Below are 27,277 nucleotides of genomic sequence, written 5' to 3'. Positions count from 1 at the left end.
ACAATTTATTCTTCAAAATAGAAAATGATAATAACATATTAGTATCGACATCTATCCAAACTGTTTTATCGCGATCGTATTCGCAAATCCTATTATTCAGTAGCCACTCACCCTTTGTCTCAATTTTGCTTTTACTATTTCTTATATACTTTTGCCATACAATTTATGGCTAACTATAAATTTATTAATATTTTATATTGTTGAATACATATGTTTATTACCTATGATTTCTTAAAGTGATATAGAAAAATCATATGATATTGCTTTTTCATTTTCGCTCTTCCTTTTCGACCACAACTCAGAAGATAACAATGGAATGACTTGTTGATTTTTATTATTGACTATACTCGAAAAAAAAATTGGTAAAAAGTCGAATTAACCAAATTAATTTAAATCGCATTAATTTAGTTTTATTTGATTTTATTTTATTTTTAAAAGTCATTCAAACCATATGTTTTTTTTTATTCGAATAATTTTTAACTTCAAAACCGTCTGAACCAGAGCTCGAACATTCCATTTTCAGCCTATCTAATAGTATCTTCGTTGCGTTTTAGGGTAGAAAGTGAAAGGGTGCTCTATCCAAGGCCCTACTTCATTTTGATCAGACAATTTAAATAGACGACATACAACAATAGAAACATGCAGAAAATTAATTTTTTACTTTAACAATATAGACAATCATATAAAAATATATATTTTTCACATAACTACTTAGACGAGCTAGAGCAAATTCATCGACAACACTAAAACTATAAGCGTTTGCTTTTTTATTTAAATTAGACAAGACTTAAAAGAACATGGTATCTCGAGAGAGTTTGGATGATTAAAATTTTTTAATCTTCATTCGTAGAATAAAAAATATAACTAAAAAGAATTGACACATCAAATTCAACCAAAGTCAACCGTTGTGTAAATTGAATAGCGGATTACAATATTAATTTGAACAATAAGCAGATTATAATATTAATTTGAACAATAAGAACTCATCATTCTTCCATCACTACGAACAAATGAGCTGAGGACATCCTAATTAATGATAGAACTAGAATCATAATTTCCCATACTACTTAAAAAAATAAGTTTTTTTTTAATCAAGATAATATTAACGAGAGAGCTAAGGGTTCACCAACCTGTTTAAACGATAAAACAGGAAAATAATCCGACAAAAAATAATAAAAGAAATTACCAACCAGTTGGAGTTTGAAATTCTGGACTCAGACACGCGATGTCGTACAGGATGTCACGACATTACTATCTGAATGCTTTTAAACAAATGAACAGAAAGTAAACTAAATATCAACACAAGAAAGTTGTTAACCCAGTTCGGTGCAATCACGCCTACATCTGGGGGCTACCAAGCCAGGGAGGAAGTCCACTATAAGTAATATTAATTCAAGGTAATACAGATCAAGATTACTCCTTTCACTTAATATCTACCCAATGCAACTTCAATCTAAAACTTCTTAGATCAGAGATCCAACTCACTCCCCCTCAATCACAGCAGTGATGACAAACGCTCTACTAATAACAGAAGAAGACACACTTCAAAGACACAACTTGATCTTGCTTAAAAGCTTTGATCAAGTACAATAGTACTCTTGCTTAAAAGCTTCGAGTACTTCTTACAACTCAAACCAAAACACCTAGACCAAGACAATCATCATGATGATTGTTTGGCTTACAAGAAAGCTAGAACGCAAAACTTAAAAAACAAAGAACTCTCAAAGCTTCTCAATCCAAAAACCCTAACGTGATCAGCAGCTTCTTCGTAGAATATATAGCCTTCATAAAACACAGCAGCTGGGCCTTGGATCCAAATTAGTTTTAACCCTAATAAAACTAATTTACATAAACCAAGGAACTAAAAATAATAACCATCAAAGACATCCTTGAATCAGATCAGAATCCAACATTACCAAATAAAGCGCATAGGATCTTATCAGATCACATAACCATAAATAGTAATAGAAAAGAACGTAACAGCTGCGAATGTCATGACATCGGCCTTGACATCAGGTAAAGGCCTGCATAAGAAAAACTTCACAACAGTAGAAAGCATGTCATGACACCAGATTTGACAAGATAAAAACACAATGAGTTTTACCAAAAATTACAGCCAATCAACAACATCTACAAACTCCCCCTTTGGCAAATTTTTGGCTAAAACACTAATAGATGTAACCAAACAGATATCAGAGCATACACAGCAGCCAACAACAGAAAAATAAATTCTGTAAGCAAACAACAGCATCTTGATTAATCACCAGAAAACCAGAAAACATCTACTTAATCAACTGTTACAGAAACCACTTGTCATTGTCAGGGAGAACCAGGGAACACCCATAATAAAGAAAACAACAAAAAAACAACCATGTCCATCAGCCAACAAGAAAAACCAAAAGACCACCAAAACAACAAAAAACAACCACCATTAAACAACCACCATTACTCCCCCTTTTTAGCCACAAAAGGAGCCAAAACACAATCAGAATCAGAGCTAATCATCAGACCCATCACTGTCTTCATCACTAGAGCCACTAGGATTGTCATCACTTGAGCTACTAGTCTCTTCAGCAGCATCACTACTCCCACTTTCAGCACCCTCAGCTTCAGCATCCTCAGCCTCTTCCTCAGCCTCTTCCTCAGCACCTTTGTCTTCATCCATATTGTCACCATCCCTCTCACCAGCAAGGTCATCATCTGTAGACTGCTCAAGACTTTGGATGAGCTTTTCAAGTTTCAGCTTCCTGTTGTCCAATTCTTGACAAGTCTCTTTCAGCTCAGTGTCATACCCCAATTTTTGACCTAAGATACCACCTCATATCATTTGCATATGCATCATTTGCATCTCTAACAAATTGCATAGCTTGTGTTTGCTACTTGTGACTCAGCAGGATTTAATCAGGAAATCACTCATCAGTGCAAGTAACAATCAATTAGGGTTTTGTTCTCCCTTCATCTCAAATGAATCATCTTCATCAATAATCAACATTTGGTCCTCAGAGATTCATTTCAACAAGCTCAACAGCTTTGAATCGACTGAATTAGGGTTTTGACTGAGGATAGCATACTCCTGATTTTTGCTCAGGATTTGACCTAATGACTTGGGACATGATATAAAGGCCTCAAGTGCATCATTTTGACCTAATCCATTGGCTCATAACATCTCCTACACAAAGATTGATCAGACAAATCCTCAGATCAGGGTTTTGAACTATCAGGGACCAAAATCAGGGATCACATTTGGGAAACCCTAAAAACCCCCAGGGAGTCAATAAAAGGTTTCAATCATCTTCAAATAATCCCTATGACAACATCCAATGGAAATTACATCTCAATTCAAGATCCACAGTCATCAATATTCATCTGGTCGACAATTAGGGTTTTTGACCTAATTCATTGAACAACTGACTTTTTAATCAGGACATGGTGTCACAACTCAAACCATGGCTCAATATCCTCTAATGCTTCAATATGATCCATTCATACCATTCATTTGGTGAGGGTAGCCTGTTTCATTTGAAATCTCCAGAAACGCGATTCGTCTGAAAAAGTCAACTGTACAAGAACACCTTTGACTTTTGGGAATTTTGGTCAACCATGACTTTTGAAGTTTTAAATCATCAATATATGATATGAGAAGTCATTTGATCAAGAAAAATCAAGAAAATCAATCAAGAATCAAAAAGTCAAAAGTTTGACTTTTCATACTTAGAAAAATTTCTAAGTGTTTTTCATGTTTTTTTCCAAACTTTGAAAGGGAATTTCTCAAAATTTCACCTACAAACTGAAAAAAACTTCCAACATGAAAGTTGTAGATTTTGATCCAATAAACAACTTTGACACATATAAATTTTTTCCATAAGATCAACCATTTAAGAGATATGGAGCTTCAAAGTTGGTACTTTTTGCAAACTTCACTTAAAACTTCATTTTTCTCAAAGTTCATGGATCTTTTTCACCCATTTCCTTAAAGAGTTTGAAGAAACTTTCAACTAGGGTTTTGAAGTATGTAATATGAGCTTTCCAAAATGTCAAAGAGCATGAAAAAATATGGAGTGTAGCCATGGTTTTGAATTTTGACATTAGTGAACTTTTCACTTGAAATTTCAAGTCATTTTGCCAAAGTTATGAACCATTTTGCCAAATGATCCAAGTAATGATGCATAGATGCAATAATTGGTAGATATTTTCTGATTTGAGATCAGAATGGAAGAGGATAAGAAGCTTGAGAAATAACCATGGTTAAGTCACTTTTAACCATTTGCATTTAATGTGAAAGATTCCATTTTATCTCTTAAGCCAAATCATCACTTCTTTGATCAACTTGCAAAGCTCTTCATTCAGAATCCTTGGCCTATAAATAGAGGTTCAAATCACTCTTCAAATCACACCAAAACCTCATAAACATAGGTTTTCTCTTCCTTTCTTAGAATGCAAGTTTCATGGTTTTCAAAAGAGGTAAAATTCTCAACCTCTAAACCTTTGAAGTTCTAAGCAAATTGATGCTTCTAACACTTCCCAAATACCATATGGAAGTTGTTTGAACCTTTGAAACCTTCCAAAAACACCTCAAACTCAGAATCATCATCTCACCTCCATATATGCATATAAAGAACCTTATCATGCCAAAATCCACACAAGCTCATTTCTGTCCAAACTAATGCTTCCAACACCTCATATATATCACATATGAACTATCCCAACACTCATCATCAATCAAAAACTTCAGAATCACCAAGCTCGATTCATACTTGAGGCAACTGCAGATCGGGTTCCACCAACTGATCCAGATGTTTTCAATCCACTCCAAGCATCCAGACACCTTCCATATGGTCCATTGAAGCTATCCAGATCATCAAACAACTTCTGTAACACCTCTATTGCAGAATTCGAATCCCAGCTTGGCCGTTTTTGAAGGTAAGTCACTTGAACTTCAAACTCTATCATACATGCATCATAAATGAAAAACTGCCATGACATCTTGTTTCTGCATATGTATGGATCATTAACCCTCAATCAATTGCAACTTATCATGCACACACACGATTTCAGATTGAAACTCAAAATTAGGGTTCTTCGTGTTCATCAGAAAATTGATAGCCTTAGAGATAAAATAAATGCAATTAAATGATACCATCATGTTCCTGGTGAAAAATCGAGCAAGATAGGCTATTCACTCGATCCAAACAATTCAGTTTTCAGAATTTTCAAATTTGAATTGGGTATGTGTTCTTGGCGCCAGATTTTGAAACTGAAATTAGAAATTGATTCAAAAATATAATTGATTCGTTGCAAATACTAAACAGACCACGCGCGTGGTCCAGTTGGTCATGTTTTTGAGTGGTGAGCGTGAGGTTGTGGGTTCAAACCCTTGTGGAGACAAAACCAATTTTTTAGTCCCTATTTTCTTTGATTTTCTTCACAACTTCAATTAATTATTTAACTAACCAAATTAACTCATTTTTTATTCATTTTTTGCATACCTCTCACTTAATATATATATTTTAAGAATATCAAAAAAAATCATCAAAAAATATTTATTTGATACATTTTTTAATAGTTTTAAAATGACTTGTTTTTAAGTAATTTTAATACTTTTAAATATTATTTTTCATTTGATTTTCAAAGTTAATCATTTGTAAATACTTTTTGAAGCAAACCCTAATCATCTAAATGTTAATTGAAGACAATCTTTTTGTTTATCTTGATTAATTTGACTTCTTTCAAAATTCAAATCGTTTTAAAACGAGCGATCGCGATTCTTTTTAAAAACAATAAACCATTTCTTTTTGAAACTATTGATTAAATCTTTTTAATTGATCAATTGATTTTCAAAACGATGTGGGGCCTCTCGAATATTAGAGAGTGTAAGTCCCATGTCTTTTCTTTTTGTACAGTTTTTAAACAATAAAACTTTTTCAAAACAAAATCTTTTCAAAACAATTTTCAAATCATTCAAATCATTTTCAAAACCATCCACCCTGTTTTATGAAAATAAAACAGGGGCCTCTCGAATATTAGAGAGTGTAAGTCCCATTTCTTTTCTTTTTGTACAGTTTTCAAAACAACAAAACTTCAAAGAAACAAAACTTTTCAATATACCATGGGCCTCCATGTAGGTATAAGTCCCAAGCCCTTTTGTACATACCCACTCAAGTACATGAAATTAGGTATTTCATTGTACGCCTTTTGTACATATCTCGATCAGTTTGTTTTTTAACTTTGAATAACAAACCAAAAATGAAGGTTTTCTTTAAATCTTCCCAAAAATATACCATGGGCCTCCATGTAGGTATAAGTCCCAAGCCCCTTTGTAAATACCTGTTTATATAGCTTTGAATAAACTCAAGTGGACCTCTCCCCGAGTGTGAGTCCCGAGCCCCTGTGTATACAAATGGATCATGCTTACAGGTATATTTCCTTCATAAACTCCATTATATACACACACTTTGTCATATATGTGCTTGTTCATACTTGTTCATATCTGTTCGTATAACTGTTCATATTTGTTCATGTACTCGTTCATATTTGTTTGTACTTGTTCATACCTGTGATTGTGTTATATGCTTGTTCAACTTAGTACAACACTAGGTTCCCCATAGCCTCCTATTGGGCTTCGTGCAAAGAATCTCCCTAGTTTAGGTTAGGACATAGAGTATGGTTTCCCGGTGAAATCGCTCTAAGAGCTCAAACCAACTATACCATGCCTCCCCTTGGGCTTTGTACAAACGAGTGTCCCTCCCATAGCCTCCTCTTGGGCTTACAATGCAAGGACCCTGGATTGTCCCTCCCATAGCCTCCTCTTGGGCTTACAATGCAAGGACCCTCGGATAGCCTCCTCTTGGGCTTCGTACAAGGACCCACGGGCTTCTTATAAGCATCCCCAATATCCAAATCAAATACCCTAGGAGATTAGACATTTATCATCTCTATGATAGGAGTATCTCTTCTATATCATCACAAACAATCAATCAATCAAACTTTTTGCCACAAGGCTGGCTAATCAATCAAACTTCTTTTTGCCACAAGGCTGGCTAATCAATCAAACTGTTTTACCACCGTACTGGATGATTAATCAAAGTTTTTGTCACAAGGCTGACTTCATTGAAACTTTTGCCACAAGGCTGGCTGATTAATCAAAACTTTTTGTCACAAGGCTGACTTCATTGAAAGTTTTTGCCACAAGGCTGGTTAAACAAACAAAAACATCTTTATCATTCTAAGCACCCTAAGTGGCATGGCCCCGGGCTTATAATGAAAAGATTTTCAAACAAAAAACAAACAGATGTATGTGATGATATAGATTAGATACATCTAGCATTTAGACGACATTTGTCTATTTTCCTTTGCTTCCACTAGCATAAGTGGGAACTACGATTGCTCTGACTTTCTCAACATCCCTTTGAGAATACGTAGGCACAAGGTCGATCCTTGGCGAGCAAAACAAAACAAAAAAAAACCATTCAAACCTTAGCACCCGTAGACCCCGAGCTACAGATGCTCTGATTCCCTCTAAGGGATATGTATGCAGAGGATCGCGATGATCTTTGCGAGCATAATCAAACAAACACCTTAGGTCCCACCTATTTCACAAGAACCTCTCAATAACATGGAATGAAAAACAAAGCAAAGAAACCTATAGAGTACTATAGATACGTTGGGTGCTAATACCTTCCCTTCGTATAACCAACCCTCTTACCCAAAGATCTCTCCCCCCACTTTTAGGTTATTGCAGCTTTTTTCCTTTTCCTCTTTTGGAAACAATAAAAAGTTTGGTCGGTACAAAAGAAAAATCATTTTTTATGAGCACTCGAGCCCAAAGAAGGCATCAGGTGTCTCATCCCACAAAAAAGAGGAACAAAACGATTTTTCGCCCGCGACAGAAAAATGGCGACTTCACTGGGGACCATCTTTTTATTGTTTCCAAAGAAAGGGTTATTTCTATTTGTTTTGTTTTTATTTTATTCTAGTTACATGTGTGGTTCTTTGGTTCTGTTACTTATGTGGTTCTGTTACAAGTGATACATTATGGACAAATCCTAACCCGGATTAAGTACACATAAGAAATTAGGTGGAGGGTATAGTCATGTGCAGGCGCACGTGAGAATCCTTCCGCTCAGTGGAGGTTCCTTGTTTGTAATATATGTTTAGCGAGTTAATTGCGAAGACATTGTTGCTTTCATTGAACTGTAGAAGCTGAGTTGGCTGTAGAACCCCAACCCATCCTGGCCTTATTAGGTTGTGGTGCAGAAACTATTCAGGTGAAGACTTGGATTAGTTGTCATGCGGAGAACCACACTCAGACGAGTTTTTCTTGAGAATATTGCTGGCTCATGAGTTTAATTGTGGAAAGCCGGTAATATCCGAAAGAAAAATGTAGACTCTGACGTATCAGTAGAACATGTTTTGCATGTGATTAACTAGAACTATCCCATGTTTGGTTCTCTGACCTCATGCTCGTGACGCTGGACCTTTGAACCTGTGTGTACTATGTTTGTGTTACCATGTTTGTGTTGCCATGTTTACAGTACCATGTTTGCGTTACCCTGTTCGCTTTACCATGTTTGAATATGTGGCATCCATGCATCCATGCATTCATACATCCATAAAATAAAAAAATCTTTTTCCATAAAAACATGATTTTTTCCAAACAATTAGAGAATTTTTCTTTGCAAACATTATAGGATTAGGTTATGGAGTGGGTAAAAAGGCATACCAAGAGGTACGGTTTCAAAGAGCCTAATGTGGAAAGACTGAAAGAGTTAGCGTCTTTTGTACAAGATCCTTCTGATTTTAGGAAAAGCCATGGAAAGCTTTTGCCTATCTTGAACACTCATGTTGATGAAGGACTTCTCAAAACTCTGGTTCAGTTTTATGATCCCGTCTACCGGTGTTTTACCTTTCCAGACTATCAGTTGGTACCAACCTTGGAAGAATATGCCAATCTTTTGGGTATTCCTGTGTCTGACAAAATACCTTTCAATGGTTTGGAAGCCATTCCTAAGTCACCAGTCATTGCAACAGGAACCCACTTGAAGAAATCTGAAATAGAGAGTAATTGGACTACCAAAGGAAACCTTCCAGGTTTGCCTTCACAGTTTCTAATAAAGAAGGCCTTTGATTTCATCGAGACTGGTAGCATGATAGCTTTTGAAGCTGTACTAGCCTTGCTCATTTATGGGTTGGTTCTGTTTCCCAATATCGACGACTTTGTTGATATCAATGCCATAAAGGTCTTTTTGAATGGAAATCCCGTTCCGACTCTGCTTGGCGACATGTATTTCTCTGTCCATCATAGGAATCACCAAGGTGGTGGAATTATTGTATGTTGTGCACCTCTGTTGTTTAAATGGATTGTTTCACACTTACCTAAGTCTCCCATTTTCACGGAAAACCGGGAAGGTTTACGTTGGTCTCAAAGACTTATGTCTCTTACTAATAATGATATTCAGTGGTATACCTTGGCTCGCTGCGGTACAGAAACCATTGAAAGTTGTGGAGAATTCGCCAACGTACCCCTCATTGGTACACAAGGAGGAATTAACTACAATCCGGTCCTAGCCCGACGACAACTCGGGTATGCAAATTCAACAAAACCCATTGGCCCTACAGTGGAAAGCTACTTCTATCAGGAAGGAAATGATCCTCAAGGGTTGAAGACAAAAATGGTGAAAGCCTGGTACGACATCCGATGGAAAGAAAAAGGTGAGATAAAGAACTGTATTGCTACGAACGCCTATACCTGTTGGGTGAAGAAAAGAGCAAGGGAGTTTCAAATGCCTTATGATTATGAAAAACCCATGTTCCCTGTGGTACCTCAACAACCCAACATTCCTGCTATGGAGGAATACCAAGACACTCTGACCAAGATGAGGATAGAAAAAGACGCTTGGAAAGAAAAATTTCGAAGAACTGATGTGGAAAACAGAAAGTTGAAGAAACAAGTGAAAGAACATGAAGAAACTCTCTATTATCAGGATGGATGGCTCATGAACAAAGATGAGAAGATCCGTCGGAAAGATGCCGCAATCAGAAGATACATCAAAGAAAGCAAGAAAAAGCTTGAAGGCTCAACAAGCAACACTCCGATACCTGACAATTGGAAGAATGTGGTTGACAAGCTGAAAGCTGAAAAGGCCGAGTTGAAAGCTTACTATGGGAAAGAAATCATGAAGCTCAAGCTGCACAATGCATTTGGTTCTTCGTCTGATGAAGATGTTTAGGATTTGTTTAGATTTTCATGTATCATTTGATTCTGTAAGGAGCTACGCTCCAATGTTGTAACATTTCCCATTATTTCAATAAAAGAATTGTTTGTGTTCAAATGTTTGCAAGGAAATAATCTTTAAAATGTTTGGAAAAATCATAAAATTTCTCTTTGCATACATCATTCTGCATATCGAGTCTGTTGTATAGAGTCTTATCTTTTGGATCTTTCTCCATTAGATCGTCAAGCTGTCGCGTCTCAAAGTTTCTCGACCGCGCTCGCAATCAGATCACAGATACAATACTCGTTCAAGCAGAAGAAGAGTAATGGAACACTCTGAACAAGAGAATATTGAGCTTCGTGGTACGGTGACCACTCTTCAGGAAAAGTTGGAAAGTCTCACTACTCTGGTTGACTCCTTAATGGCTGCACAGAATCAGCCGCCGCCACCCAACAGTCAAGCAACAGTGACATCTGAAGTCACTACTCCAGTTTCTACAGTTGCATTCGGTATTCCATCTTTCTCCATGCCAGAAGGTTGGGGCCCGCCTTTCAGCTTTGGTACAGGTTTCCGCCATAATTTCTCTGGGGTTCAAACATCCACAACTGAAGCGCCTGCTGCACAAAGTTCACAGTTCACTCCAAATCAGGGGGTAACTTTTTCCCAAATCACTATGGCACTTTCTCAACCCACTATGACAGTTCCGACCCCTACGGTTCACACTGTTCCTTATGATGGCAATGAGATTTATCATGATCAAGGTGATAGCACAAATCAGCGTAATCTTGTGGGAGATCTCCAAGAGCAGTTTAACAAGATGCAGCTGGAAGTTAAAGCTATCCGTGGAAAAGATTTGTTTGGAAAGAATGCCCAGGAGCTATGTTTGGTTCCCAGTGTGCAAATACCTGCTAAATTCAAGGTCCCAGACTTTGAGAAGTACAAAGGTAGTTCTTGTCCGCAAAGCCATCTTGTGATGTATGCCAGGAAGATGTCTACTTATGCAGATAATCATCAGTTGCTTATCCATTACTTTCAAGACAGTTTAACTGGTGCCGCACTGAAGTGGTACACAGGCTTGGATAGCACTAATATTCGGACTTTCAATGACCTAGGCGAGGCCTTTGTCCGACAATACAAGTATAACTCGGATATGGCTCCAGACAGAGATCAGCTTCGGTCCATGGCTCAGAAAGATCATGAAGCTTTCAAAGAGTATGCCCAACGATGGAGAGAAACTGCTGCTCAGATTAATCCACCATTAAAAGAGAAAGAGATGACAAAGATCTTTTTGAATACTCTCAGTCCGTTTTATTATGAACGCATGATTGCTAGTGCTCCAAGTGATTTCACCGAAATGGTAAACATGGGGATGCGTCTAGAAGAAGGAGTCCGAACAGGACGTCTAACTAAAGAAGGTGGATCTTCAAGCGGAACCAAAAAGTTCGGAAGTGGTTTCCAAAAGAAGAAAGAACAAAGTGTTGACATGGTATCCCAAGGGAGGCCAAGAGGAAATGTCAATCGTCAACGACAGGTAGCTGCTATCGCACCAGCCGTTAATACAGCACCGAATCCGGGATTCACTCCTCAGTTTCAGCAACAACAGCCTCGACAACAGGCTCAACAACTTAACAACAATCAGAATCGTGTGCAAAGAGCTCCACAGTTTGATCCGATTCCAATGACCTACACAGAGTTGTACCCTGCTTTGATTGAAAAGGGTCTCGTTCAAACTAGAGCACCACCACCAGTACCTGAGAGACTCCCATGGTGGTACAAAGCTGAGGTCTCATGCCCTTATCATCAAGGAGCACCTGGCCATGACCTTGAGCATTGCATAGCTTTGAAATATGAAGTTCAGAGGTTGGTTAGATCTAATCTCCTCTCTTTCAGAAATTTGAATCCTAATGTGCAAGCAAATCCGCTGCCCAATCATGGAGGGCATGTTATAAACATGGTATATGGATGTCCTGGCCAATACCGAGTCTATAATATCAACTTCTCAAGAGCAGATTTGGTACAAATGCACGCTACTCTTTGTCGGGGGCAGAATTTTCGCCAGCATCAATATGGTTCCTGTAGAATATGTTGTGTGGATCCTCATGGGTGTTCGATTGTGAGAAGAGATCTCCAAGTTTTGCTAGATAATGGTACTATTGAGATCTACAGAAATAGGGATGAAAATGAAGTTAACATGATAGGATGTTATCCGCATGAGCTTTTAGTCTCAGATATCAACTCGGAAATGCCTACAGTTAACGTCATCATTCCTCATTTCAACATGCCTGAGCGCATGGAAGTTACCTACAACAAGCCGAAGGTTCCTGTTGCTCCTTTGATCATTTGTCTACCTGGACCTGTTCCTTATGACTCTGACAAGGCAGTTCCATACAACTACAATGCTACAATGATAAAAGATGGACAAGAAGTTCCTTTGCCTACTCTCTCATCTGTTGAAAACATTGCTGATGTAAGTCGTGTAACAAGAAGTGGACGTGTGTATACTCCGTTACCTCCAAAGCAGCCTGTTGCTCCTGTTACTGGGCAAAATCCTGTTAATACACCAGTAGGGAATCCTGAGGAAATTCCTGTCAGTAATACAAACACCGATGTTGGTCAATCCAGTGGAACCAATGTGAATCCAGATTTTGATGAAATTTTGAAGCTTATCAAAAGAAGTGAATACAAGATTGTGGATCAGCTTATGCAGACTCCTTCAAAAATCTCAATATTTTCATTGCTGTTGAATTCAGAAGCCCACAGGGAAGCCCTGATGAGAGTCTTGGATCAAGCTTTTGTAGACCATGATGTGACTGTTGATCACTTTGATGGGATAATAGCCAACATAACAGCTTGCAACAATTTAAGCTTCTGTGATGAAGAACTCCCCGAGGAGGGTAAAAATCACAATCTTGCTTTGCACATTTCTATGAACTGTCAGTCTGACTCTTTGTCCAATGTGTTGGTAGACACCGGATCTTCCTTGAATGTTATGCCAAAGACGACTCTTGCTCGCTTGTCTTACCAAGGAATGCCTATGAAGTTCAGTGGTGTAGTTGTCAAAGCATTTGATGGATCGCGAAAATCTGTTATCGGCGAAGTCAACCTTCCCATGACAATTGGTCCACATACATTTCAAATCACCTTCCAGGTCATGGACATTCAAGCTGCTTATAGCTGTCTGTTGGGACGACCATGGATCCATGAAGCAGGGGCAGTAACTTCGACGCTCCATCAAAAGTTAAAATTTGTGACAAATGGAAAATTGGTAACGATAAGTGGAGAGCAAGCCTTGATGGTGAGCCATTTATCCAATTTCTCTTTCATAAGTGCTGATGATGTGGAAGGAACGCAGTTCCAAGGTCTCTCTTTAGAAGACGAATCTTCCAAGAAGAAAGCATCGATCTCTTCTTACAAAGAGGCGGTAAAAGTAGTGAAAGATGGAACTACCACTGGCTGGGGGCAAGTTGTGATCCCTACCAAGAATGAAACTAGAGCAGGTGTCGGATGTTCACCAACATTCTCAAACTGCACCAATAAGGATAAAACCCTTCGTCCGATCAAAGATACATTCATTAGTGGAGGATTCCTTAATCCAATTCCTCAAGAGGTCAATGTCCTTATCGAAGAATGTATCGAGGAAGGTCTACTTGATCCTGAAGAAGAATGGAAATGTTATCTCAATGACTCGGGATACATATCTCAGGAAGAACCATATCCTCCTTCAGAGAAATCCAATGGCAAAGAAACTGAGCCTGTTCCTGCAGAAATATGGGACACATTGGGACAACCAAGTGGAAAATTTGATTACATGGTGAAGTATACTGCACCTAAAAGTTACAAGATTTCCATTGAGGATATCCAACCAACTGGATGGGGAGATTCCTTTGAATATAATAGTCAACCAGAAGAGGCTTATCAGCCCTGTCAATTTTCTCAGCAGCCTGAAATTACTGAAAATTTCAACTTCAATGCATCTGCCAAGGTTTATAATCCTGAAAGTGGTTATTATCACATAAATGCCATTTTTGAAGATGAAGGGGAAGATGGTCCCGCAACTGACTCAGAAAGTGTCGCTGACAATGAGTCTCTTCATCCTGAAGACTGGGAAATACATCCTGAAAATTCTGAAGATTGTGACTCGTCTTATGCTCTTCAAGAAGTAGAAGAAGACCGTTTCAACTCTACAAAGAACAAGGTTGACAAACCAGGACCTTCAAATCCTGCTCGACCAGCGGTCAATGTCAATGCTGGAGATAATTCTGGGGAGAATTTTCCTGAATACATAATACACAGAGGAGTTCGTTGCTACTGGAAGGCTGTCGACGTTCCGAATGTTGTTCGCCGCTCAAAGTAATCACCTCGCTGTTATTTTGACCTCCTGCCTTGCCCAAAGCAGAGAGATGTTTTATAGGGCTTTGCTTTTAAATGTTCCGCCCAAATAACTTTGTGTATAGGGCTTTGTTTTAAAAGTTTCCCTCTTTGTCCTGCCCAAGGCAAATGAGTTTGTGTTTAGGGCTTTGTTTCAAAAATGAATCATAAATAAAGTGTCATTTTGAATTCCCTACATTATATGTTTTATTTTTTGCTTTTTTCTGGAAATGGTAATCCTAAAAAACCAAAATAAAAAAAAAAAAAAAAAAAACTTTTTCAAAAAAATCTGCATACACTCTTGCATTCATAAATTTTCTGAAATAGATATAAATCACATGTGCAGATTTACTATTGATAAACCCATTGAATGCAATAACTCTATGCCCTCTCCCAACTTTGAGTTTCCTGTGTTCGAAGCCGAAGAAGAGGAAGAAGAGGAGATCCCGGACGAGATCTCTCGATTACTTAAGCACGAGGAAAGAGCCATTCTGCCTCACAAAGAGCCTTTAGAAAAGATCAACTTGGGTTCTGAAGAAGACAAAAAAGAAGTGACCATTGGATCGCTGCTTGATGCTGATATCAAGAGTAAGTTGACAGACCTTCTAAAAGAATATGTTGACGTGTTTGCCTGGTCCTATCAAGACATGCCTGGGTTGGATACCAATATTGTTCAGCATTACTTGCCATTGAAGCCAGAATGTCCGCCGGTTAAGCAGAAATTGCGAAGGACTCACCCTGATATGGCTAACAAGATCAAAGTGGAAGTTCAAAAGCAACTCGACGCAGGTTTTCTTGTCACCTCGGAGTATCCTCAATGGTTGGCCAACATAGTGCCAGTTCCGAAGAAAGATGGCAAAGTCAGAATGTGTGTTGACTACCGTGACTTGAACAAGGCCAGTCCAAAAGATGACTTTCCATTACCACATATCGACATGCTGGTCGATAACACCGCTAAGTTCAACGTCTTTTCCTTCATGGACGGGTTCTCCGGTTATAATCAGATCAAGATGGCTCCCGAAGACATGGAGAAGACATCTTTCATCACCCCATGGGGTACCTTTTGCTACAAAGTGATGCCGTTTGGATTGAAGAATGCAGGCGCAACTTACCAAAGGGCAATGACTACTCTCTTTCATGACATGATGCATAAAGAAATTGAAGTTTATGTGGACGACATGATAGCCAAGTCCAGCACAGAAGAAGAACATATTGAATACCTTTTGAAGTTGTTTCAACGACTAAGGAAATATCAGCTTCGCTTGAATCCTAACAAATGTACTTTTGGGGTTAGATCTGGAAAACTCTTGGGTTTCATTGTCAGCCAAAGAGGTATTGAAGTAGATCCCGACAAAGTCAGAGCTATTCAAGAGATGCCTGCACCAAAAACTGAAAAACAAGTAAGAGGATTTCTCGGACGATTGAACTATATCTCCAGATTTATCTCTCAGATGACTGCTACTTGTGGGCCAATTTTCAAGCTTCTCCGCAAAGATCAAGGGGTTGTATGGACTGAGGATTGCCAGAAAGCGTTCGACAGTATCAAAGAGTACCTGTTAGAACCACCAATATTGATTCCTCCAGTTGAAGGAAGACCATTAATCATGTACCTTACTGTGTTAAAAGAATCCATGGGCTGTATGCTTGGACAGCAAGATGAAACCGGTAAGAAGGAGCATGCTATCTATTACTTGAGTAAGAAATTCACAGACTGTGAGTCTCGTTACTCCATGCTCGAAAAAACATGTTGCGCTTTGGCTTGGGCTTCAAAACGTCTCCGCCAATACATGATCAACAATACTACTTGGTTAATTTCCAAAATGGATCCGATCAAGTATGTCTTTGAAAAGCCTGCCTTAACAGGAAGGATTGCCCGATGGCAAATGCTGTTATCTGAGTATGACATTGAGTACCGTGCCCAAAAAGCGGTCAAAGGAAGCATTCTCGCCGATCACTTGGCGCATCAACCAATTAATGAATATCAATCTCTCAAGTTTGACTTTCCTGATGAAGATGTCTTGTACTTGAAGATGAAAGATTGTGACGAACCATTACCAGAAGAAGGTCCTGAGCCTGGATCAAGATGGGGTCTAATTTTTGATGGAGCAGTAAACGCTTTTGGCAATGGAATTGGGGCAATCATCATCACTCCCAAGGGTACTCATATCCCATTCTCCGCCAGATTGCTATTTGATTGCACCAACAACATCGCAGAATACGAAGCTTGTATCATGGGTCTTGAAGAAGCCATTGACTTAAGGATCAAGATCCTAGACATATATGGAGATTCAGCCCTCGTGATCAACCAAATCAAAGACAAATGGGAAACTTACCACCCTGGCTTGATTCCTTACAGAGATTATGCAAGACGTCTGTTGACTTTCTTCAACAAGGTTGAATTGCATCATATACCTCGAGATCAGAATCGAATGGCAGACGCCTTGGCTACTCTATCTTCCATGTTCAAAGTCAATCACTGGAACGATATGCCTACAGTCAGAATTACGCGCCTTGAAAGGCCCGCCTATGTATTTGCAACTGAAGCAGTCATTGATGATAAACCGTGGTTCCACGACATCAAACGCTTCCTTCAAACTCAAGAGTACCCGCTTGGGGCATCAAACAAAGATAAGAAAACTCTAAGGAGACTTTCTGGCAGTTTCTTCCTGAACGGAGACGTACTATACAAAAGAAACTTCGACATGGTTTTGCTCAGATGCGTGGATAGACACGAAGCAAACATGTTAATGCATGAAGTGCATGAAGGGTCCTTTGGAACTCATTCAAATGGGCATGCAATGTCCAAGAAGATCTTAAGAGCAGGATACTATTGGTTGACAATGGAATCTGATTGTTACAAACACGTGAAGAGATGTCACAAGTGCCAGATCTACGCAGATGAGATCCATGTGCCACCGACTCTACTCAACGTTCTCTCATCTCCATGGCCTTTCTCCATGTGGGGCATCGATATGATCGGAATGATCGAACCGAAAGCTTCAAACGGTCATCGTTTCATCTTAGTAGCAATTGATTACTTCACCAAATGGGTCGAAGCAGCATCTTACGCCAATGTTACAAGACAAGTGGTTGTGAGGTTTATCAAGAATAACATCATTTGCCGATATGGTATTCCCAGCAAGATCATTACTGACAACGGTTCAAACCTGAACAACAAAATGATGAAAGAATTATGTGAGGAATTCAAGATTGAGCATCATAACTCTTCTCCTTACAGGCCAAAAATGAACGGCGCCGTCGAAGCCGCCAACAAGAACATTAAGAAGATCGTCCAGAAGATGGTCGTCACTTACAAAGACTGGCATGAAATGCTGCCATTTGCTTTACATGGGTACCGTACTTCAGTGCGTACTTCAACAGGGGCAACTCCCTTTTCTCTAGTATACGGCATGGAAGCTGTACTCCCCGTAGAAGTTGAAATCCCATCAATGAGAGTCCTCATGGAAACTAAGTTATCAGAGGCTGAATGGTGTCAAAGCAGATACGATCAGTTGAACTTAATCGAAGAAAAACGTATGACTGCTCTATGCCATGGACAGTTATACCAAGCAAGGATGAAACAAGCTTTCAACAAAAAGGTTCGACCTCGTGAATTTCAAGAAGGCGACCTCGTGCTTAAAAAGATCTTGTCTTTTCAACCAGATTCTAGGGGCAAATGGTCTCCTAATTACGAAGGCCCGTATGTTGTCAAAAGAACATTTTCTGGCGGCGCCATGACTCTTGCAACCATGGATGGTGATGAACTCCCACATCCTGTGAATGCTGATGCAGTCAAGAAATACTTTGTCTAAAAAATACAAAAGAACAGCTCGGTAAGTCGAAAACCCGCAAAGGGCGACTTAGGCAAAAATGAGCGTCTCGGTGGACTGAAAACCCGAAAGGGCGGTCCAGGCAAAAATTAGAGACAATAAACAGAAAAATTCATCCTGGTAGATTGAAAACCTGAAAGGGCAATCTAGGCAAAAATTAGGGATTTATGACAAAGTAACTGCATCAGTCCGTACTTCGTCACCTGAAGAGTCTGTACTTCATCAAAGGATCTTCAATCAAATCATCGCCAATCTGAAGCAACAAGCACAGTTGGAACTCAAAGTTGTTAAGGGAATAGTGGTTATTGCTTTCAATGTAGCCTTTTCCGCATAATTACCATTTCTAACTTTTGTAAATACTCCATGGAATCACGCCTTTAGCTGATTGCCATCCTATTAAATAAATTTGAGCCTTGTGCCCATTTGTTTGCAATCTTTAATTTCTTTCAGCTTGCAAAATGACGCTTTAATTGTGTTATTCACTTTTGAAACAAAAAAAAAGAAAAAAATAAGTTTTAAATGAATTTACTTCACTTTTCTTTTTCAAAATAAAAGCGAAATTTTCCTTTGAATTGTGAACAACGGAAGGAACATCAGCAGTCATCTCCATAGGATGAATCAAAGATTATGATAGGAAAAGCTCCTTTATCCACAGTGAAGAAGCTCTTCTATCCCCAGTGAAGAAGGTCTTTTATCCCCAGTGAAGAAGATTTTCCATCTCCAGTGAAAAGGTTCTTCCATCTCAATGAGAAAAGATGTTTATCTTCCCCAGAGAAGTTGAAAACATGCAGCACCATTCATCACCTGTGTTATCTACACCGTGTTGAAGAACATTTGCCAAGTATCTGGTTATATTGCGACGTCGGTCCTTCTCCAGTATATACTTCATTGTCTGTCAGTATCGTCAGTATGCATGCTACATTCATGACGTTCATCATTCATACATATTTGCATCATTTATGCATTCTTGCATTTTTCAATGTCTGCTTAAAATCACTTGTTTAGGATGTATCTATCCCAAAAAAAAAGAAAAAAAAAAAGAAGAAAAAAAAAGCAGGTATGGGCGTGTCATCTCTCCAGTAGGTTGTCACCCATAAGCAGAAAGAACATTTTCTTTCTCCAGTTCCCCACTGAGATCATTCCTCGTGGAAGAAGGTTGCTTTAGTTTCTCCTCTCAAAACAAAGGAGAAAATACCCAGTTGAGTTCATTCCTCATGGGTACAAAGTCTTGTTTGACTGTCTCTTTCCAATTCATTCTTGGTTAGAACTTTGTCTTTACCAGAGATTCAAATTCCGATAGAGTCGTAAAAAAAATAGACAATAAGCAATAGCCTCATCATCCGAGCAGCTTATGTTCTCTTCCAAAAGACTTTTCCTCTCTAGGAAATCAATCATGAAGACCATTTGACAAATCAGGGCCTTATTACTGTTCACAAGGCTGAATAACCAGTAATTTCCCTAGCAAAGTCTCCAAAATCATTTTATCACTCGGCTGATAATTGATCATGTCTTCGAAACCACTATCACGAGGTTGGTAGTCGGTAACCTTTTGTTCTGGTTATATTATTAAACATGTCTATCACCATGCTGATAGTCGGTAATATTAACCAAACCTTTGAAACTCTTTTTTTACCTTGTCAAGTCTATCACAACGCTGGTAGTCGGTAATACAGTTTCATACCTTTCACCTTCGCATTATTAAACAAGTCTATCCCCATGCTGATAGTCGATAATGTCGATAGGTAAGCTTTTCTTACAAAGCTATCATTCTCCGGTGAAGCACACACTTGCTTTCCCGAAAAGACAAAACGGATTCTCTTCCTAAAATGGATTGAGACGTCCTTCCCAATCTCTTGTCCCCAGTGGAGTCAGTTCTTGATATCCCCTCGGTAAAGATATCCTTGCATCATTCGCAATTTTGGTATCTTAGGTCCAAAATTCGCGTCTTCTGATATTTAAGTCTCTTCCACCCTATCAAAACGAAGATTTTCAATCTTCATGTCTCAGGTTGAAGAAACATAAATAGGGGCATCTGTCATACCCCAATTTTTGACCTAAGATACCACCTCATATCATTTGCATATGCATCATTTGCATCTCTAACAAATTGCATAGCTTGTGTTTGCTACTTGTGACTCAGCAGGATTTAATCAGGAAATCACTCATCAGTGCAAGTAACAATCAATTAGGGTTTTGTTCTCCCTTCATCTCAAATGAATCATCTTCATCAATAATCAACATTTGGTCCTCAGAGATTCATTTCAACAAGCTCAACAGCTTTGAATCGACTGAATTAGGGTTTTGACTGAGGATAGCATACTCCTGATTTTTGCTCAGGATTTGACCTAATGACTTGGGACATGATATAAAGGCCTCAAGTGCATCATTTTGACCTAATCCATTGGCTCATAACATCTCCTACACAAAGATTGATCAGACAAATCCTCAGATCAGGGTTTTGAACTATCAGGGACCAAAATCAGGGATCACATTTGGGAAACCCTAAAAACCCCCAGGGAGTCAATCAAAGGTTTCAATCATCTTCAAATAATCCCTATGACAACATCCAATGGAAATTACATCTCAATTCAAGATCCACAGTCATCAATATTCATCTGGTCGACAATTAGGGTTTTTGACCTAATTCATTGAACAACTGACTTTTTAATCAGGACATGGTGTCACAACTCAAACCATGGCTCAATATCCTCTAATGCTTCAATATGATCCATTCATACCATTCATTTGGTGAGGGTAGCCTGTTTCATTTGAAATCTCCAGAAACGCGATTCGTCTGAAAAAGTCAACTGTACAAGAACACCTTTGACTTTTGGGAATTTTGGTCAACCATGACTTTTGAAGTTTTAAATCATCAATATATGATATGAGAAGTCATTTGATCAAGAAAAATCAAGAAAATCAATCAAGAATCAAAAAGTCAAAAGTTTGACTTTTCATACTTAGAAAAATTTCTAAGTGTTTTTCATGTTTTTTTCCAAACTTTGAAAGGGAATTTCTCAAAATTTCACCTACAAACTGAAAAAAACTTCCAACATGAAAGTTGTAGATTTTGATCCAATAAACAACTTTGACACATATAAATTTTTTCCATAAGATCAACCATTTAAGAGATATGGAGCTTCAAAGTTGGTACTTTTTGCAAACTTCACTTAAAACTTCATTTTTCTCAAAGTTCATGGATCTTTTTCACCCATTTCCTTAAAGAGTTTGAAGAAACTTTCAACTAGGGTTTTGAAGTATGTAATATGAGCTTTCCAAAATGTCAAAGAGCATGAAAAAATATGGAGTGTAGCCATGGTTTTGAATTTTGACATTAGTGAACTTTTCACTTGAAATTTCAAGTCATTTTGCCAAAGTTATGAACCATTTTGCCAAATGATCCAAGTAATGATGCATAGATGCAATAATTGGTAGATATTTTCTGATTTGAGATCAGAATGGAAGAGGATAAGAAGCTTGAGAAATAACCATGGTTAAGTCACTTTTAACCATTTGCATTTAATGTGAAAGATTCCATTTTATCTCTTAAGCCAAATCATCACTTCTTTGATCAACTTGCAAAGCTCTTCATTCAGAATCCTTGGCCTATAAATAGAGGTTCAAATCACTCTTCAAATCACACCAAAACCTCATAAACATAGGTTTTCTCTTCCTTTCTTAGAATGCAAGTTTCATGGTTTTCAAAAGAGGTAAAATTCTCAACCTCTAAACCTTTGAAGTTCTAAGCAAATTGATGCTTCTAACACTTCCCAAATACCATATGGAAGTTGTTTGAACCTTTGAAACCTTCCAAAAACACCTCAAACTCAGAATCATCATCTCACCTCCATATATGCATATAAAGAACCTTATCATGCCAAAATCCACACAAGCTCATTTCTGTCCAAACTAATGCTTCCAACACCTCATATATATCACATATGAACTATCCCAACACTCATCATCAATCAAAAACTTCAGAATCACCAAGCTCGATTCATACTTGAGGCAACTGCAGATCGGGTTCCACCAACTGATCCAGATGTTTTCAATCCACTCCAAGCATCCAGACACCTTCCATATGGTCCATTGAAGCTATCCAGATCATCAAACAACTTCTGTAACACCTCTATTGCAGAATTCGAATCCCAGCTTGGCCGTTTTTGAAGGTAAGTCACTTGAACTTCAAACTCTATCATACATGCATCATAAATGAAAAACTGCCATGACATCTTGTTTCTGCATATGTATGGATCATTAACCCTCAATCAATTGCAACTTATCATGCACACACACGATTTCAGATTGAAACTCAAAATTAGGGTTCTTCGTGTTCATCAGAAAATTGATAGCCTTAGAGATAAAATAAATGCAATTAAATGATACCATCATGTTCCTGGTGAAAAATCGAGCAAGATAGGCTATTCACTCGATCCAAACAATTCAGTTTTCAGAATTTTCAAATTTGAATTGGGTATGTGTTCTTGGCGCCAGATTTTGAAACTGAAATTAGAAATTGATTCAAAAATATAATTGATTCGTTGCAAATACTAAACAGACCACGCGCGTGGTCCAGTTGGTCATGTTTTTGAGTGGTGAGCGTGAGGTTGTGGGTTCAAACCCTTGTGGAGACAAAACCAATTTTTTAGTCCCTATTTTCTTTGATTTTCTTCACAACTTCAATTAATTATTTAACTAACCAAATTAACTCATTTTTTATTCATTTTTTGCATACCTCTCACTTAATATATATATTTTAAGAATATCAAAAAAAATCATCAAAAAATATTTATTTGATACATTTTTTAATAGTTTTAAAATGACTTGTTTTTAAGTAATTTTAATACTTTTAAATATTATTTTTCATTTGATTTTCAAAGTTAATCATTTGTAAATACTTTTTGAAGCAAACCCTAATCATCTAAATGTTAATTGAAGACAATCTTTTTGTTTATCTTGATTAATTTGACTTCTTTCAAAATTCAAATCGTTTTAAAACGAGCGATCGCGATTCTTTTTAAAAACAATAAACCATTTCTTTTTGAAACTATTGATTAAATCTTTTTAATTGATCAATTGATTTTCAAAACGATGTGGGGCCTCTCGAATATTAGAGAGTGTAAGTCCCATGTCTTTTCTTTTTGTACAGTTTTTAAACAATAAAACTTTTTCAAAACAAAATCTTTTCAAAACAATTTTCAAATCATTCAAATCATTTTCAAAACCATCCACCCTGTTTTATGAAAATAAAACAGGGGCCTCTCGAATATTAGAGAGTGTAAGTCCCATTTCTTTTCTTTTTGTACAGTTTTCAAAACAACAAAACTTCAAAGAAACAAAACTTTTCAATATACCATGGGCCTCCATGTAGGTATAAGTCCCAAGCCCTTTTGTACATACCCACTCAAGTACATGAAATTAGGTATTTCATTGTACGCCTTTTGTACATATCTCGATCAGTTTGTTTTTTAACTTTGAATAACAAACCAAAAATGAAGGTTTTCTTTAAATCTTCCCAAAAATATACCATGGGCCTCCATGTAGGTATAAGTCCCAAGCCCCTTTGTAAATACCTGTTTATATAGCTTTGAATAAACTCAAGTGGACCTCTCCCCGAGTGTGAGTCCCGAGCCCCTGTGTATACAAATGGATCATGCTTACAGGTATATTTCCTTCATAAACTCCATTATATACACACACTTTGTCATATATGTGCTTGTTCATACTTGTTCATATCTGTTCGTATAACTGTTCATATTTGTTCATGTACTCGTTCATATTTGTTTGTACTTGTTCATACCTGTGATTGTGTTATATGCTTGTTCAACTTAGTACAACACTAGGTTCCCCATAGCCTCCTATTGGGCTTCGTGCAAAGAATCTCCCTAGTTTAGGTTAGGACATAGAGTATGGTTTCCCGGTGAAATCGCTCTAAGAGCTCAAACCAACTATACCATGCCTCCCCTTGGGCTTTGTACAAACGAGTGTCCCTCCCATAGCCTCCTCTTGGGCTTACAATGCAAGGACCCTGGATTGTCCCTCCCATAGCCTCCTCTTGGGCTTACAATGCAAGGACCCTCGGATAGCCTCCTCTTGGGCTTCGTACAAGGACCCACGGGCTTCTTATAAGCATCCCCAATATCCAAATCAAATACCCTAGGAGATTAGACATTTATCATCTCTATGATAGGAGTATCTCTTCTATATCATCACAAACAATCAATCAATCAAACTTTTTGCCACAAGGCTGGCTAATCAATCAAACTTCTTTTTGCCACAAGGCTGGCTAATCAATCAAACTGTTTTACCACCGTACTGGATGATTAATCAAAGTTTTTGTCACAAGGCTGACTTCATTGAAACTTTTGCCACAAGGCTGGCTGATTAATCAAAACTTTTTGTCACAAGGCTGACTTCATTGAAAGTTTTTGCCACAAGGCTGGTTAAACAAACAAAAACATCTTTATCATTCTAAGCACCCTAAGTGGCATGGCCCCGGGCTTATAATGAAAAGATTTTCAAACAAAAAACAAACAGATGTATGTGATGATATAGATTAGATACATCTAGCATTTAGACGACATTTGTCTATTTTCCTTTGCTTCCACTAGCATAAGTGGGAACTACGATTGCTCTGACTTTCTCAACATCCCTTTGAGAATACGTAGGCACAAGGTCGATCCTTGGCGAGCAAAACAAAACAAAAAAAAACCATTCAAACCTTAGCACCCGTAGACCCCGAGCTACAGATGCTCTGATTCCCTCTAAGGGATATGTATGCAGAGGATCGCGATGATCTTTGCGAGCATAATCAAACAAACACCTTAGGTCCCACCTATTTCACAAGAACCTCTCAATAACATGGAATGAAAAACAAAGCAAAGAAACCTATAGAGTACTATAGATACGTTGGGTGCTAATACCTTCCCTTCGTATAACCAACCCTCTTACCCAAAGATCTCTCCCCCCACTTTTAGGTTATTGCAGCTTTTTTCCTTTTCCTCTTTTGGAAACAATAAAAAGTTTGGTCGGTACAAAAGAAAAATCATTTTTTATGAGCACTCGAGCCCAAAGAAGGCATCAGGTGTCTCATCCCACAAAAAAGAGGAACAAAACGATTTTTCGCCCGCGACACTCAGCAATAAGAAGGGCTTTGTTCACAGACTTGCTGGGTTGTGATGTCCCAGCAGATGTCATGTCATCAGACCTCTGAAGCAGCTTGTAGTGAAAAGACAAAGCACTCTCCCTCTTACATACAGAATCTTTACTTTTCAGAATTCCAGGGTGTTGCTTGAGGATTATCCCACATATCAGAGATGGGAAAGCAATGGGAAGCTTGGTAGCAGAGGTACCAACATGCCTCATAGTTTGATCAAATATGTAAGTCCCATAGTCAAATTTTGTCTTGGTTCCCACAGCATATATGAATCTTCCTAGGCCAACAGCAATGGTAGAAGTGTGATTGGTAGGCACCCAGTTAGCAGCACCAATTTTGTGCAGCAATGCATACCTGACATTAAGAGAACTAGCAGACAGTTTGCTCTTTATGGGCCACTTCTTAACCTTACCACCAGTGATTACCTTGCACACCTCATTATCAGTCACTTCAAGCTCAGGTTGAGCCTCAGCATCTCTACCTAGATATAGGTTGATAACAGCAGGAGAAAAATCTATACACTTTCTTCTAACATACACCTTATGAAAATCATCAGTTCTTCCATCACCACAATCTTGAGACAAATTCACAATAAATTCCTTCACAAGCATTTCATAACACTTTGAAAAATGAGTAACAGTTTTAATCAAACCTGCAGACTTGATGAGCTTCATGACCTCTTGACATTCCAGAGCATCATTAGCTAATTCTCTTTCTAGAGCCAGCCTTCTTTGATAAACAAACTTCCACTGGATAGCATTTGAAGCATAGTGCAAGTAAATGTTGTCCAAAGGAACATCACGAACCTTTGTGGAGGATTTTGTGACAGCAATCTTCTTCTTTGATGGGATGTCAGGGACATCACTTAAGACATCATCTTCAGGGGCAGAAACACTTCTTTCCTTCCTCTTCTTCACTGCAGCCTTGCTCCCAGTGGTTGAAGGTTCAGCAGGGACCTTCTTGATCTTCTTTATAGTGACCTTCTTTTGAGGAGTAACTTGAGGAGTAGCTTGAGGTTTGGAAAAATCTTGATCACAAACCTGTTTGCCCTTACGAGTCTTGACTCTATGAGAGATGCTAGAGATGAGCTCATCATCAGCAATGTCAATAGAATCATCCAGATCATCCAGATTCACCACATCATGCACAGTAGGGCCTTCATTAAGGGTTTCTTTAGAAGGAGCAACAGGAACCTCTTCAGCTTTCTCAGGTTCAAGAATCTCAGCATCTTTAGTACCAGATGTTTCAACATTGATAGCTTCAGATGTCTCAACATCTTTGGCACCAGGGGTCTTCTCATCATTGTTGTCAACAGATGTCTCAACATCACCCTGATCTTTGCTAGCATCATCTTGACCATCTTGATCATCTTTGCTGTTCTCAGAGGCAGGAATTTGGGCTAGAGGAACAGATATTCCATCAACCTGGTGCCCTTCATTCAAGATTCTTGTGACAATATCTGCGATCGCATTGTGAACATAAGCAGAGCCCTCTCTACCTTGAACAGAAAAAGTTTCTGGAACAGATCCACCAGTTGATTTTCTTGCATGCATCTTTCTTGGTGGATTACGAACAGGATCGGTAGCAGGAACAGAGTTCAATGGCACAACATTCAACACAACATCTTGATCACTCACCACATTGGGTGCCCTAGATCCTGATGCTGTTTCAGAGGAAGGAGACGATTTCTTTGAGGGAGAACTCTGAGACAT

The 27,277-nt window shown here is 38.3% G+C and overlaps 1 protein-coding gene across 1 annotated transcript; it reads right to left on the bottom strand.

Moving 5' to 3' along the window:
* Positions 1–2,497: 2,497 nt before the first annotated feature.
* Positions 2,498–27,277, bottom strand: LOC131651206 (uncharacterized). The gene is made up of 3 exons (XM_058920873.1): positions 26,426–27,277; positions 25,575–26,308; positions 2,498–2,747 (listed from the first exon to the last, which is right to left on the bottom strand). The coding sequence occupies exons 1-3, from the start codon at positions 27,275–27,277 to the stop codon at positions 2,498–2,500; spliced, it is 1,836 nt and encodes a 611-aa protein (XP_058776856.1).

This window comes from Vicia villosa, linkage group LG2 (assembly GCF_029867415.1).
Source record: "Vicia villosa cultivar HV-30 ecotype Madison, WI linkage group LG2, Vvil1.0, whole genome shotgun sequence".
In the NCBI taxonomy this organism is placed as follows: Eukaryota; Viridiplantae; Streptophyta; class Magnoliopsida; order Fabales; family Fabaceae; genus Vicia; species Vicia villosa.
This window is presented reverse-complemented; position numbering and strand designations above follow the sequence as displayed.